This window comes from Salmo salar, chromosome 14 (assembly GCF_965601325.2).
Source record: "Salmo salar chromosome 14, fSalSal1, whole genome shotgun sequence".
NCBI lineage: Eukaryota > Metazoa > Chordata > Actinopteri > Salmoniformes > Salmonidae > Salmo > Salmo salar.
The window spans coordinates 70,228,765-70,242,829 of record NC_138304.1 but is presented as its reverse complement, the minus strand read 5'-3'; the positions used below and the strand labels follow the sequence as shown (position 1 = coordinate 70,242,829).

The following is a 14,065-nucleotide window of genomic DNA, read 5'->3' as shown; positions in this document are numbered from 1 at the left end:
GATCATATGGATGTGTTTACGGCGGAGCTGATGTCAATACTGTTGGCCTTGCAGTGGGTGGAGGAAGTCAAGCCAGACAGAGTAGTTATTTGCTCTGATTCATGTGCGGTGTTGATGAGTATCCAGTCCTTTAGCTCACGTAGCAGAGAAGACATGCTTTATGAGGTGCTACAAACCCATGGCAGGATTAGACAAATGGGTATACAGATAAAATGTACTTGTGTCCCAGCCTACGTGGGGGTGGAGGGGAACAAGGCAGGTGATGTACTGGCTAAATAAGCACTTCGTAGTGGAGATGTTGATGTTGTAGTTTTAATGCGCAAGGCAGAGGCAAAAAGACTGATTTGCACAGTGATGGTGCAGAGATGACAGAAGCAGTGGAATAGAGATACTAAGGGAAGGCATTTCTTTCAAGTACAGAGAAAATTTGGGGAGGGGAGATTGGCAGGATAGGACAGAAGAAAGGAGGCTATTTTTACAAGATTAAGAGTGTGACACAGCGGGTTGAATAATACCTTAAATGTAATCGGAAAGCATCCAACAGGAAAGTGTGATTATTGCCAGGAAACAGAGACCGTGGAGCATGTATTGCTACAGTGTGGGCTTTATCAGAGGGAAAGAGAGAGGCTGAGAACTAGTATGAGGGAGAAGGGGATACAGGAAATGAGTTTAAAGAGTATATTGACAAGAACATCATTAGATATAGTCTCAAATAGTTTGTTATAGTTTTTAAGAGCAACGGGGCTGGCAGGTAGGATTTAGTTTCTCCCTGTCTCTGGTCCGCACTCCAGTACAGTAGGTGGCGGTAATGCACCATAACGTTGGATGCCAACCAGCGATAAACCTCACCGAAGAAGAAGAAGAAGAAGAAGGGCGAAGCAACGCTAAGGTATTTTTTCTCTCAAAATGTAACATATTGTTTATTAGATTGAAGAGCACATATATCGGTTTGTACAACTGATAGCCAAATAAACACTTGGGTAACGTTCGTTTTGGTTTAGCTATTCAGTTCTGCAATGTCAGCTAAATAACTAGCTAGCTATGCCACACGTGAAATAGCTGGCTAGCTAACTGATCGCTTAACGTTAGCCATTGTTGTTAGAACTGGCTAACCATGTTGTATTTTGTTTCAGTTCGCGCCTCAGACGTGTTGGTCTTAGTTATTATCATTAAACCACGCCAACTGTAACTAATTAATTGGCTAGCTTACTAGATAGATGTTGGCTTTGATTGCTAGCTAGCTAGCTCTCTTTGCCAACCGAACTAAAGTTGGCTAGTTAGCTACAGTGCAAGAGCGAAGTATCAAGACGGGGTATAGTCATTAGTGCAAACGGTTGCAAAACGTTTCGCAACGAAAACGAGTTTATATTGGACACAGGTCAGTTCTTCCTATTGAATACACCCCAGCTAGCCACTGCACTGGAATGGCCTGTTGTGGTTCTTGTTTTATGCTCATCACATTCTTACCAGAACAGACGACAATAAACCTAGTTTTAAAACCCCTTATAAAGTTGGTTTTGTAGCATAAACTGGGAATTTGATATTTTTGATTGATTATGATTGTCAGTTTCATATGTGCAAAGTCGTTAAAACGATGTCCACTTTAATAACATATTTTAGCTATTAGATAGTATAGCATGCCTACATCTTATATCAATCAAATGTATTTATAAAGCCCTTCTTACATCAGCTGATGTCACAAAGTGCTGTACAGAAACCCAGCCTAAAACTCCAAACAGCAAGCAATGCAGATGTAGAAGCACGGTGGCTAGGAAAAACTCCCTGGAAATGCCAGAACCAAGGAAGAAACCTAGAGAGGAACCAGGGTATGAGGGGTGGCCAGTCCTCTTCTGGCTGTGCCAGGTGGAGATTATAACAGAACATGTCCAAATGTTCATAGATGACCAGCAGGGTCAAATAATAATAATCACAGTGGTTGTAGAGGGTGCAACAGATCAGCACCTCAGGAGTAAATGTCAGTTGGCTTTTCATAGCCGATCATTCAGAGTATCTCTAGCGCTCCTGCTGTCTCTAGAGAGTTGAAAACAGCAGGTCTGGGACAGGTAGCACGTCCGGTGAACAGGTCAGGGCTCCATAGCCGCAGGCAGAACAGTTGAAACTGGAGCAGCAGGTGGACTGTGGACAGCAAGGAGTCATCAGGCCAGGTAGTCCTGAGGCATGGTCCTAGGGCTCAGGTCCTCCTCCGAGAGAGAGAGAATTAGAGAGAGCATACTTAAATTCACACAGGACACCGGAGAAATACTCCACACAAACTATTGTAGCATAAATACTGGAGGCTGAGACGGAAGGGGTCAGGAGAGCTATACATCTTATAGCTAAGCTGTTACATAAACTATTGTTTACCAAATACTAGCTAGCTATATAATATTACAGAATCTCTTGTTTAGTTGTCAGCTGGCTAGTTTCTTGTGTAGCTAAATTCACTTGTACGTTCTCTAAATAGATGGCTAGACTTCTAACAAAGACTGATATACTAGTATCACCAGATAAATACAAATGGGTAGCATTTTTCTATGTCTGTTTCTCTCAGGTAGGCCATGGCTCGCGGTCAACAGAAGATTCAATCCCAGCAAAAGAACGCCAAGGCGGCAGCTGCTAAGAAGAAGGGAGCGGCAGCAGACCAGAAGACTGCAGCCAAGGCAGCGCTGGTCCACACCTGTCCTGTCTGTCGGGTGAGTATTGGTGGTTGGTACTGTATGTGCCTTTAGAAGGCAGGCCAAACTCGTTTTGGTGATTCCTGGTGTCTCATCAAAATGAACTGCAGCATGTTTTGGTAATCATTCAGCAGTTTTTACCTGATTAAGTACATAACCATTAGAAATTGATGTTGAAAGTTCAATAAAATAGTCCTAAAACTTAAGTTGAAAATGATGGTGGTGCTGCTTTCTGTAGACAATGTGTCCAAATCAATAACCAATATGCAGAAACAGTTTGTTATATTGAAGATATAACAATATCTGCACATACATGTGCAACAATAATAATCACAGTACTTTTGTATTAACGGCACACACACCAAAAACCCTGTTTTGACAAGTGACAAATAACTGATATCAATTGGGGAAATCAGGTTGTATGCGCTCTTGAAACCCACAAATTAAAAAAAAAACATGGAAACTGGAGGGTTTTTACATCTCTGGTTAGAGAACAACTTGCAGAACACTGTCATATAGATTTTAGAGTGATTAATTTTGCTTTGGGGTTCGACCAAGACAGGAAGACAAATGCAACACTTATTTGTGAATCACTCATATCGAAATCACATTGAAATCAATTGTGCGAGAGGGGGAGATGAGGTTGCACGTCCTGTTAAAACTAACACGGCTCAAAAACCAAACAGAATCTGGGAATAATGTGTACATAACTGGTTAGAGGACAATTTGTAGAAGACCGTTAGCTAGGCCTACATTTTAGAAGTGTTGCATTTTCATTCAAGTGGGTCACAGACGCGGTAAGTGTAATGCAACACTTTTTTTGTTAATCACTTCCATCAATGTCACGCTGAAATCAATAGAATGGGGGTTAAATATTGGTGGTGTAGCGCTGTTTGAAGTAACACTATTCACACTTGGAATAACCTATTCACGGTTGGTTAGATGAACGTGTAGCGGAATTACATTTTTATCTTGGAATGTCAGGTGTTGATTTCGGTAGGAAACTGACCACTTTTTTGTTAGTTATCTTAAACTTAAACGAATCACGACGCGACATAGGATATCAACAGTGACAACAGTTGGCTGCTATTTAAGTGACAGTTTGACTGTCAAATCCATGTATTGGTGTGTGGCCATCGACTTTTATAGAGAGACCGCGTTTAATTTTCTGTGGCATTTCGTTAACTTATGTGGCATTTCTAAGTCCTGCATAACCGGTACAAAACCAAAGATATTGATCTGTTTTAAGTAATCAATCATATGTCATCTTGAAAATGATACACTTTTATACTAGCATCAACAATCTGAGGTAAAATGGATGTGTAATTCCACTACATTTTCTGGGGTGAAAATGCAGGCATGTGTAAGTTATTAACACAAACTGTCCACATTAGGGAAATTAACAGAATATACAATTGACTATGGCAAAATATTTCAACATGTCCATTTAAGATGATAGTATACACTCTATATTCAAAAGTATGTGGACACCCCGTCAAATTAGTGGATTCGGCTATTTCAGCCACACCCGTTGCTGACAGGTGTATAAAATCGAGCACAGAGCCATGTAATCTCCATAGACAGACATTGGCTGTAGAATGGCCTTACTGAAGAGCTCAGTGACTTTCAACGTGGCTCCACCTTTCCAACAAGTCAGTTAGTCAAATTTCTGCCCTGCTATAGCTGCCCTGGTCAACTATAAGTGCTGTTATTGTGAATTGGAAACGTCTAGGAGCAACAATGGCTCAGCCGTGAAGTGGTAGGCCCAAGCTCACAGAACGGGAGCTTGTGTCCTCGGTTGCAACACTCACTACCGCGTTTCAAGCTGCCTCTGGAAGCAACGTCACAAGAACTGTTTATCAGGTGCTTTATGAAATGGGTTTGCATGGCCGAGTCGCCGCACACAAGCCTAAGATCACCATTCACAATGCCATAGAGTAAAATAATGCTCTCAACCACAATTTAACCAGGTGCTCTAGACAAGAGCCTCCATAGTCTGTACAGCAGCCTGAACGTTTGACATCCCTACCTTTTAGATTTATCTTCGTGTCTAGTCCAATTGTACTGGCCTGTGTGATCTGTTGTACTTTGGTGCATTTTATTGCTTTGTTTATCACCTGAAAATTCGGTCTCAGCCAACAGTTGTTGATATCCTCTGTTCCTTACCTGACCCTTACAGACGCAGATGCCGGACCCGAAGACGTTCAAGCAGCACTTTGAGAGCAAGCATCCCAAGTCCCCAATGCCCCCAGAGCTGGATGATGTTGAGGCTTAAAAGACCAACACACACAATGGACCTACAGCTGGGTTAAGATGCTCTCATCATTCAGACTCCCAGTATACATGTTAGAAGCAAACTCTTTCCCCATGCTAAAGTTTGTATGACTCAATGTGTGGATATGTTGTCACTCATCGCCTTTCATGTTGTGATTCACAGACACACGATGACCACGATTAGAGCGCTGCGACTGGAACTTAATGGCGTCAAGAGACAAAACACTGAGACCCCTGGACATGGGTGGGGGAATATTTGTGACAATGACCTAAAAAGGGGGGCAGAAGCACACCAGCACCCCATCTTATATGTCCAACCACCCCTCAACTTCAGACTCTGTGGAAGCACCCATCTTAATTATATCAGCCCACTCTACCTACATCTCTTTTCCCTATGCTGCTTCCTTCATTAATACCTGATTCAATAACATCTAGACTGTTACACATCTAAAAGTGTAACGGTGTTACTGTTTTTGCAACTTTTTCTCAGTTGTGTACCGCTGTCTTACTTTTACGCCCAACTCTTTTCTATACCTCCTCCTATACACTTGTGCAAATAATTTCTGCTTTCTTTGAGAATGGTGTCATAGTGGAAAGGATTTGTTAATTGCCCAAGACTGAGCCTTGTTCTGCCTGTAAAAGGCCCTGGTCGAAACAGTGCCAAAATCACTTTTGATAGTCGCCGGGTCCACGTTGTAACAATTGTATTTTGCATTTGACCGTTTCCAAGAAATGTAGCAATATATATGAAAGCATTCCTCTGCCTATTTGATCCATTCTGAAGTAAAGCAGTGAATACGTTTTGTCTGTGTGTGAGAATATGTATGCCTTCTAATGCTGGCAGAAAATGTGTTACTTCCAAATGCAAGTTAAACGCCATTCCGTCTATACTGATACCAGATTAATGCATACTTATAAGTATTTAATGTATTTCCAATATACTGGAATGCTATGTAGCTGAAGAGGGGTGACACTGTCTAGGATAGGAGTGTCAATCAGTTTCTGGAGGTCTGTGTTCACTGGCATTTCCTCTCACTTCTGCATCAAATCAACCTCTGCAATATATATTCTAGTTCTTTTATTACAAATATAGCAGTACACAGTCCTCCATAAATATGTTGACAATGACAAATTCCTGTGTATTGGATCCTCTGTACATAGAAAAACGACAAAAATATGACATTTACCATTGCTACTAACTTGTACTGGTTAAAAGTATAATTAAAGAAATGCATAAAAAGTAGTAATTTTTGTCACACACTTATGGTCAATATATTTAGTGTTTTAATTGAACCATGTGTAGTACATCTAAAAGAGACAATGAGAAATTCATGGTTCAACAATACAACAGACATCAAAAGGGTAGAAATTTAGCATTGCACTTATGTCACAGTACTTTACAGCTTTGATTGGATACATAGAATATATGACAAAGGGTGATGTAATTATCTGAAATACTGTAGATTTGAATAGTTTAAGAGGGAAGTATGGTTCTAAGTCGAATGTGAAGGTCCTTCTTTATGAAGGAGGCAATGTGTGTTATTCATATACCATTCTCATACTCAAAATCAATATATTATACTGAACAAAAATATAAACACAACATTGAAAGTGTTGGTCCCATGTTTCATGAGCTGAAGTAAAATATTCCAGGAATGTTTCATAAGCACAAAAAGTTTATTTCTCAAATTTTGTGCATAATTTGTTTATATCCATGTTAGTGAGCATTTCTTCTTTGCCAAGATAATCCATCCACCTGACAGGTGGGGCACTTCAATAAACTGATTAAATAGCATGATCATTAGACAAGTGCACATTGTGCTGGGGACAATAACAGGCCACCTTAAAATGTGCAGTTTTGCCACACAACACGCCGTTTTTTCTCAAATTTTGATGGAGCATGCCGACTGCTGGAATGTCCACCAGAGATGTTTCTGGAGTATTAATTTCTCTACCAATGTCGTTTTAGAGAATTTGGTAGTATGTCCAACCGCAGACCAAGTTTAACCATGACAGCCCAGGACCTCCACATCCGGCTTCTTCACATGCAGGATCATCTGAGATCAGACACCATTGATAGCTGATGAAACTGGGATTGCACAACTGAAGAGTTTGTAAGAAGAAATCGTCACAGTGCTCGTTGTACTCACCAGGGTCTTGACCTGACTTCAGTGGACAAATGCTCACCTTTGATGGCCACTGGCACGCTGAAGAAGTGTGCTCTTCACGGATGAATCCTGTGTCGCGTGGGTGAGTGGTTTGCTGATGTCAACGTTGTGAACAGAGCGCCCCATGGTGGCGGTGGGGTTATGGTATGGGGAAATAAACTATGGACAATGAACACAATTGCATTTTATCGATGGCAATTTGAATGCAGAGAAACCGTGAGGAGATCCTGAGGCCCATTGTTGTGCCATTCATCCGCCGCCATCACCTCATATTTCAGGATGATAATGCTCAGTCCCATGTTGCAAGGATCTGTACACAATTCCTGGAAGCTGAAAATATCTAAATTCTTCCATGTCCTGCATACTCATAAGCATGTTTGGGATGCTCTGGATCAACATGCACGACAGCATGTTCCAGTTCCTGCCAAAATCCAGCAACTTAAAAAAATATATCAAAAAGGAGTGGGACAACATTCCACAGGCGTCAATCAACAGCCTGATCAACTATGCTAAGGAGATGTGGGCTCCCGAGTGGCGCAGCAGTCTAAGGTACTGTATCTCTCGTGCAAGAGGCGTCACTGGTTCAAATCCAAGCTGCATTATTATTATTATTATTATTTGACCCTGCTGGTAATCTATGAACATTTGAACATCTTGGCCATGTTCTGTTATAATCTCCACCCGTTACAGCCAGAAGAGGACTGGCCACCCCTTATACCCTGGTTCCTCTCTAGGTTTCTTCCTAGGTTTTGGCCTTTCTAGGGAGTTTTTCCTAGCCACCGCGCTTCTACATCTGCATTGCTTGCTGTTTGGGGTTTTAGGCTGGTTTCTGTACAGCACTTTGTGACATCAGCTGATGTAAGAAGGGCTTCATAAATACATTTGATTGATTAATTGCATCACATCCAGCCGTGATTGGGAGTCCCATAGGGCGGGGCACAATTGGCCCAGCGTTGTCCGGGTTTGGCCGGGGAAGGACGTCCTTGTAAACAAGATTTTGTTCTTAACTGACTTGCCTAGTTAAAAAGGTTAAATTAAAAACATTAAAAAAATTAAATGAGTCCCACTGCATGAGGCAAATGGTGGTCACACCAGATACTGACTGGTTTTCTGATCCACGCTCCTATCTTCATTAAAATGGTATCTGTTACCAACAGATGCACGTCTGGATTCCCAGTCATGTGAAATCCATAGATTAGGGCGTTGAATCGTTGAAATTGTTGCATGTTGCATTTATATTTTTGTTCAGTGTAGATACATACTATTTATCCTCAAATTGCCAGATTATTGATATCAACTCCTGGTTGCGAGGTATATTACCCTGTTTGTATCTTTTGGAACAATGGTAGTGAGGTTTATTAAAATGATGTAGAATAGATGGGCCACCACAGATGTCACAGACATCCACAGGTCTTGACCACCATGTTGCGATGCTTCTTTAGGATCACATTGTTGTTGTCGTCGTAGAAGAGTACAGAGATGGGACTGAGCTTGGTGGGTGCGCAGCACGCTTTGGGAACCTCATCTGGCTTCAAAAGGTGAACCTGCCATGGAAAAAGGTCAATCAGACTTTTTCATACATATACTTTGATATAATCAATGATAATATCCTGTTTATAAAAGACATATGAATTATTATTATGCAGATGCTTCAGTGCTCTCCTACCTCAGTGGGCTGTGGCTTCGCCCCCCTTGTCTGAATGTGGTCAATATGTTTTAACCCAGGTTGTCTGTGCTCCACAAGACTTTATAGCCTACTGAGCCAAAGCCTAGACTTTCAGAAGTTCAACAACAACTTCCATGAAACAAGCTAAATCATTTCAATGGGCCATTGACCTAGCTAGTGACTTAAAAAACATTTGGTCTTTTTATTTTACATTATACACACACAACATAGGAAAGCCTCTGGTGACAAAATAGGGTCAATAGAATTAGAATGATGACCAGGAACTGTATAGGATTCTAACGGTAAGCATAGAGTTCCAAACCCATTTCTATGGCAACACAGCTGTCAATTTTGTAAACAACACTTTTCAAATATATGTGTTGCCATGAGACATCTAACCGTTAGAACATATCGGCGTTCTATTGAACGTTTTCTGTTCGAAAACAAGGAACCTGAATTTGCTGTTCAACAACAACAACCTTGACTGATTTTTGAGACCTGAGATTGAAACATCGACTGGAAAATGCCCGGGTGCTTTTCAACATTGACGGAGAGAGTGCGAGGACGTCGCGGCCTACTGCGTCGACAGGTTGTTCAAATTCATTTGTGGTTTGTTTTTCTTGTCTTTTTCCGTTTTGCAGGGTTCGCGATCGTCTGGAGGTGGACAGCGACAGCGACTTCGAAGAGGGTATGTGAAGTTTTAAACTTCTTATTTTACTACATTCAACATTGACAATGTAATTTGTGAAATGTTGTGTATTTCTGTAATCCAGACTTGCAAGCTAACGTTAACTTTAGTAAATGTTGCTAAACGATGCACTTTTGCTAGTAGTATTAGCTAGCGTCTGTGGACGTGACGCTTGGCTGCTACCAGGTAAATAAACATTTTCCTATGTATATAGAATACAAATTACTGGGCATTTTTGCATTGGATATGCTCTGTTTTCTAATAATGTGTGTGTGTGGTAAACAGGTGTGTTGTGTGTGTTTTTGTAGCAGCAGACTGATGTCTCGGTGGTGTACGCCACTCTCCACATGGGGCTGGATGGGCTGCTCTCCTCGGCGTGGTCGGAGGCTGCCTCAGTCTCTACGCCCACCAATCAGCAGTTCACTGAGCCAGAGCCTGAGGGCCACAACTGCTATGAGGTCAGATGTTAGACACACAGCTACACATTCTATTGACTAGTAGCATTAAGATCCTTCCATTGACCCATTGTTTGTCATGTCATTGGTCACTGATGTTGAATGTTTGTTCTGTTGTTGTAGGGCTGGGAGGAGGACCTGCTGCCTGAGGAGAGGGAGGTTCCTCTGCTAAAGTGAGTTCCTGTAAATGTCTGTGTAGTCTGGGCTTGTCAGATGCTGAAGGATAGTGGTCACCATGCTGTTATCCCCATTGACTCTAATGGTTGACATGCTCCATTCCCTCCCTCCCACAGCCTCTACCTTACCACCAAGAGAGTGGAGGACATCGCCCTGAGGCTCGTCTCCCTGCGCCAGGCCTTCACTGTGAGTGGACCCACTTTAATTTTTTCTCTCTGTATCTTCTTGTTCTGTCTGTCTCCTAGAGGAAGATGGGTGTCTCACCCTAACTCTTCCCTCTTCTCTAGACACTACTTGGTTCCACCCTGAGCAGGAACCATCTGTTTGTGGCGGGAAAGGTCCTAATGGGCGCACTGGTTCAGGCCCACCACATGGTAGCTCACTAACTCATTATTCATTCAAGGGAAAGAGAGCGTCCTCAGTGGGAAATGTCTTCTGTTCACTAACATCAATGCTCTTTGCTTTGTGATAGGACGAGGCCGAATTCATCCGTGCCTATAACGACTTTGTGGACTACCTGAGTGACCCCTCCAAGCAGATTGACATTGAGAGGGAGCTGGCTGAGGCAAAGGTGAGTTCATTAACTCTTTCATGTCTCACTTTGAGTTCTTCCACATGCATGTCTTTATACATCACAGTATCTGATCTATTTGAAATCCTTCCTATTTTCTCCAAATGTGTTTTCTTGTCCTAGATCCATCATGTTAACCTGATAGATGTCCTCTTTGAACTGGTGATGTTTGGGATGATGACAGCTCAGAAGTCCATGATGGTGGTAAGTAGCATCTCACTGGTACATGTTTCCATGTCTCTCTCTTGGCAATTTCACTTCAATTTCTCTTCTCTCCTCCTTTGTTTCCTTTAGCACCCTGGTGGGTTCATGGAGCGTCTGTACGCTCTCCTGTACTCCTTCCTGCCCGCTGCTGCCAGCATTGAGCCAAAGGCTGAGAGATACCTGCTGCTGCTCAATGTAAGAGTCGAGTTTACTTCCTTATTCCTAGTTTACTTTTTCCTGATTAACAGGGTTTCAATGACGTTTTACAGGGAGTAACTCTCATTGTCTCCTTCCTCTTGGTAAGCTAGTAACTCAGAGCCATTATCTATGTGTTGTGTGGTGTTCTCTTCAGGGCGGGCTGATGGCTCTGCTAGATGACATGTTTGGGCAGCAGCTGGCCTGGTACTTTAACCCAGAGTCTCTGGTCACTGAGCTCTCCAGCCTCCTGGAGTACCACCTGGAGAACCTCATGGCCAGCATGTAGTCCTGCTGCAGAGATCTGAAAGGCCACACTTCTCTCTGTCCGTCCATCTCTCTCTCTCTGTCCGTTCATCTCTCTCTCTCTGTCCGTTCATCTCTCTCTCTATGTCCGTCCATGTCTCTGTCTCTCTGTCCGTCCATGTCTCTCTCTCTCTGTCCGTCCATGTCTCTCTCTCTCTCTGTCCGTCCATGTCTCTCTCTCTCTCTGTCCGTCCATGTCTCTCTCTCTCTCTGTCCGTCCATGTCTCTCTCTCTCTCTGTCCGTCCATGTCTCTCTCTCTCTCTGTCCGTCCATGTCTCTCTCTCTCTCTGTCCGTCCATGTCTCTCTCTCTCTCTGTCCGTCCATGTCTCTCTCTCTCTCTGTCCGTCCATGTCTCTCTCTCTCTCTGTCCGTCCATGTCTCTCTCTGTCTGTCTGTCCATGTCTCTCTCTCTCTGTCTGTCCATGTCTCTCTCTCTCTGTCTGTCCATGTCTCTCTCTCTCTGTCTGTCCATGTCTCTCTCTCTCTGTCCGTCCATCTCTCTCTCCGTCCATCTCTGTCCGTCCACCTAACAGGGATCTAGACACTAATGCACTACATTACTTTGCACTGAATTTTACATTTTGAAATAAAATAACTGGTCATTTAAAAGCATTTGTCTCTGTCTTTTCATTTACTTGATCATTTCATCACTATTACCTCTTCCTGCAAATATGAGGCTAATATTACATGAACAATTATGCTTTATTCTTTAGATATGGAAATAAACAACAACGTTTAGTAGATTTACAGGTACTACAGGCCCACACTTTATGGCATTGTATTGTGATGTGTGAGTCTGCCATTGTAGACTTAGGTAACTTGGGTGTATTACTTTCCATCTGCCATATTTCCCATTAATGTCTGAGCCATTTACCATCTTTCCTACTGAAACCAATGTTAGCGTTCATGTGAGAGAGGGTGTAGTAGTGCATACTGACCACTAGTTGGATCATAGTGTGGTTGGTGGCGTTCATGCAGGAACCCAGAGGGTATAGGCATTCTCCATCACAGTAGAAAGCAGAGTAACCCGTAGGAGCCAGGACCCAGTCCTAATGGAGAGAAATACCATAGAAATAGAATGACAAGATTAGATGGACTAGAACAGACTATATTTCTATCAGAAATACATACACTCCAATGCACGTACTACACAAATGTCTTGCTTCCTTAAAAATACTAATTGTGTGTTACAGCAAATAAGGTGATACAATGTTAGCTCATGATATTATCTATTCAGTAGAATGAGTAGTTAAGGGAGACAGAAGCTTACCTTCCAGCCTAGGTCACTAAAGCTCACATATAATTCATGTCTCTTACAAGCCTGACGCCCACTGTTGACGTGGCTGTGATCTGAAAGGGACCAAACAATATGTTTTGAGACAGGACACACTGTAAAGCACACTTTGGATGCATTAGATTTACAATAAAGACACAATTAAATGCAACTTAATTAATTTTGTAATTTGGATTAACTATGCCTTTAAACGTTGCATTAAACAAGCTTCACAACAAGGCCTAAAACCAGTGTTGTCCCCTGACCTTGTAGGACCTCACCATGTGTACTGGGCAGGGGCAGGTCATATTTGGGCTTCCTCTTGCGCGGGTTGGGTTTTAGGGCACGTTGGGGGTGACGGGGGGTCTGGCTGGCCCTGAAGAAGGTCAACATGAAGGGCAGTTTGGAGCGGGGGCCCCTTCAACCCACCAAGCCTACCCACCCAGCTGACAAGGACAGATAGAGAGAAAACTGTGTGTGCGTGTGTGTGAGATATAATCGTGAGGTAAACCAAAACATATCTCCATTTCTATGTATTTACTAAACAATTACAAATACTATGACATTACAGTGTTACTGTGCAGGTACTGGTGTCGTATTCTGAGTTATCTTGCATCTAGTCAAAGGCATAATAATCAAGAAATCCATATTGTGGGTAATAACCTCCCCATCGGCAGAGCATTTCCTGACCCTGACCATAGTATTAACTCTATGAGGCTCACCCTCCTCTGTCTCCACATAGTGACGAATGCCCAGGTTGCTGCGGGGGTGCAGGACGTGACAAATAAACTTGAAACGGGAATGTTTACTGGTCGCTCTTGAGGTAAAGGGGAATTCAGATGTGAGGAATAAATTTGACTAGTTGTAGAAAATACTAGAGATCAATAAAAATAAGGTAAGGAGCAAGCACTGCGTGGATATTAAGTGTACCAAACAGGTGCTGTATAGATTACAATATTATTTTTCTAACCTTTTGGAACAATGTAAACACTAAATACATTATAAGCGTATCAGAATGCAATTTCCAAAATGCAAGGCTTATTTATTGTTGAAGCTAATTATTCAAGGCTACCTTTATTTTATTTTTAAACTAAAATGCTTGATTACATTTCAAATTATGAATGACTCATATGCTGTGTGATGACATGAACGAATGAAAGATTGATTGATACAGTAGCCTATATACAGTGACAAGAAAAAGTATGGGAACCCTTTGAAATTACCTGGATTTCTGCATAAATGAGTAAGACAATTTTATCTGATCTTCATCTAAGTTAAAACAGTTGACAAACACAGTGTGCTGAACTAATAACACACAAATTGTATTTTTATTGTCTATATTGAATACATAATTTAAACATTCACAGTGTAGGTTGGAAAAAGTATGTGAACCCCAAGGCTAATGACTTCT

At 42.1% G+C, this 14,065-nt stretch overlaps 2 protein-coding genes across 3 annotated transcripts; both read left to right on the top strand.

The window, feature by feature from the left end:
- Positions 1-802: 802 nt before the first annotated feature.
- Positions 803-6,192, top strand: zn706 (Zinc finger protein 706). Of its 2 annotated transcripts, none has more exons than XR_001320568.3 (4): positions 803-889; positions 2,552-2,693; positions 4,855-5,020; positions 5,113-6,192. XR_001320568.3 is itself a non-coding variant. In NM_001141044.1 (4 exons), exons 2-3 carry the CDS (start codon positions 2,559-2,561, stop codon positions 4,948-4,950), a joined length of 231 nt encoding a protein of 76 aa, NP_001134516.1. In that variant the 5' UTR covers positions 875-889; positions 2,552-2,558; the 3' UTR covers positions 4,951-4,982; positions 5,113-6,184. The 2 variants fall into 2 exon arrangements, 1 of the variants encoding a protein (NP_001134516.1); NM_001141044.1 differs by having other exon boundaries at positions 875-889; positions 4,855-4,982; positions 5,113-6,184.
- A 3,095-nt stretch (positions 6,193-9,287) lies between these two features.
- On the top strand, positions 9,288-11,900 carry LOC106570169 (uncharacterized). Its single transcript, XM_082960666.1, has 6 exons — positions 9,288-9,929; positions 10,050-10,099; positions 10,220-10,289; positions 10,576-10,674; positions 10,798-10,878; positions 10,969-11,900. Exons 1-6 carry the CDS (start codon positions 9,819-9,821, stop codon positions 11,152-11,154), a joined length of 597 nt encoding a protein of 198 aa, XP_082816792.1. The 5' UTR covers positions 9,288-9,818; the 3' UTR covers positions 11,155-11,900.
- Positions 11,901-14,065: the final 2,165 nt, after the last annotated feature.

What these genes read in the sequence shown, in the direction of transcription:
- zn706 (NM_001141044.1), top strand. Translation starts at nt 2,559, where the DNA reads ATGGCTCGCGGTCAACAGAAGATTCAATCCCAGCAAAAGAACGCCAAG. An exon ending in ACACCTGTCCTGTCTGTCGG is followed by an intron (nt 2,694 to 4,854) that starts GTGAGTATTGGT and finishes TGACCCTTACAG; the next exon opens with ACGCAGATGCCGGACCCGAA.
- LOC106570169 (XM_082960666.1), top strand. Translation starts at nt 9,819, where the DNA reads ATGGGGCTGGATGGGCTGCTCTCCTCGGCGTGGTCGGAGGCTGCCTCA. An exon ending in GGGAGCTGGCTGAGGCAAAG is followed by an intron (nt 10,675 to 10,797) that starts GTGAGTTCATTA and finishes TTCTTGTCCTAG; the next exon opens with ATCCATCATGTTAACCTGAT. An exon ending in CTCAGAAGTCCATGATGGTG is followed by an intron (nt 10,879 to 10,968) that starts GTAAGTAGCATC and finishes TGTTTCCTTTAG; the next exon opens with CACCCTGGTGGGTTCATGGA.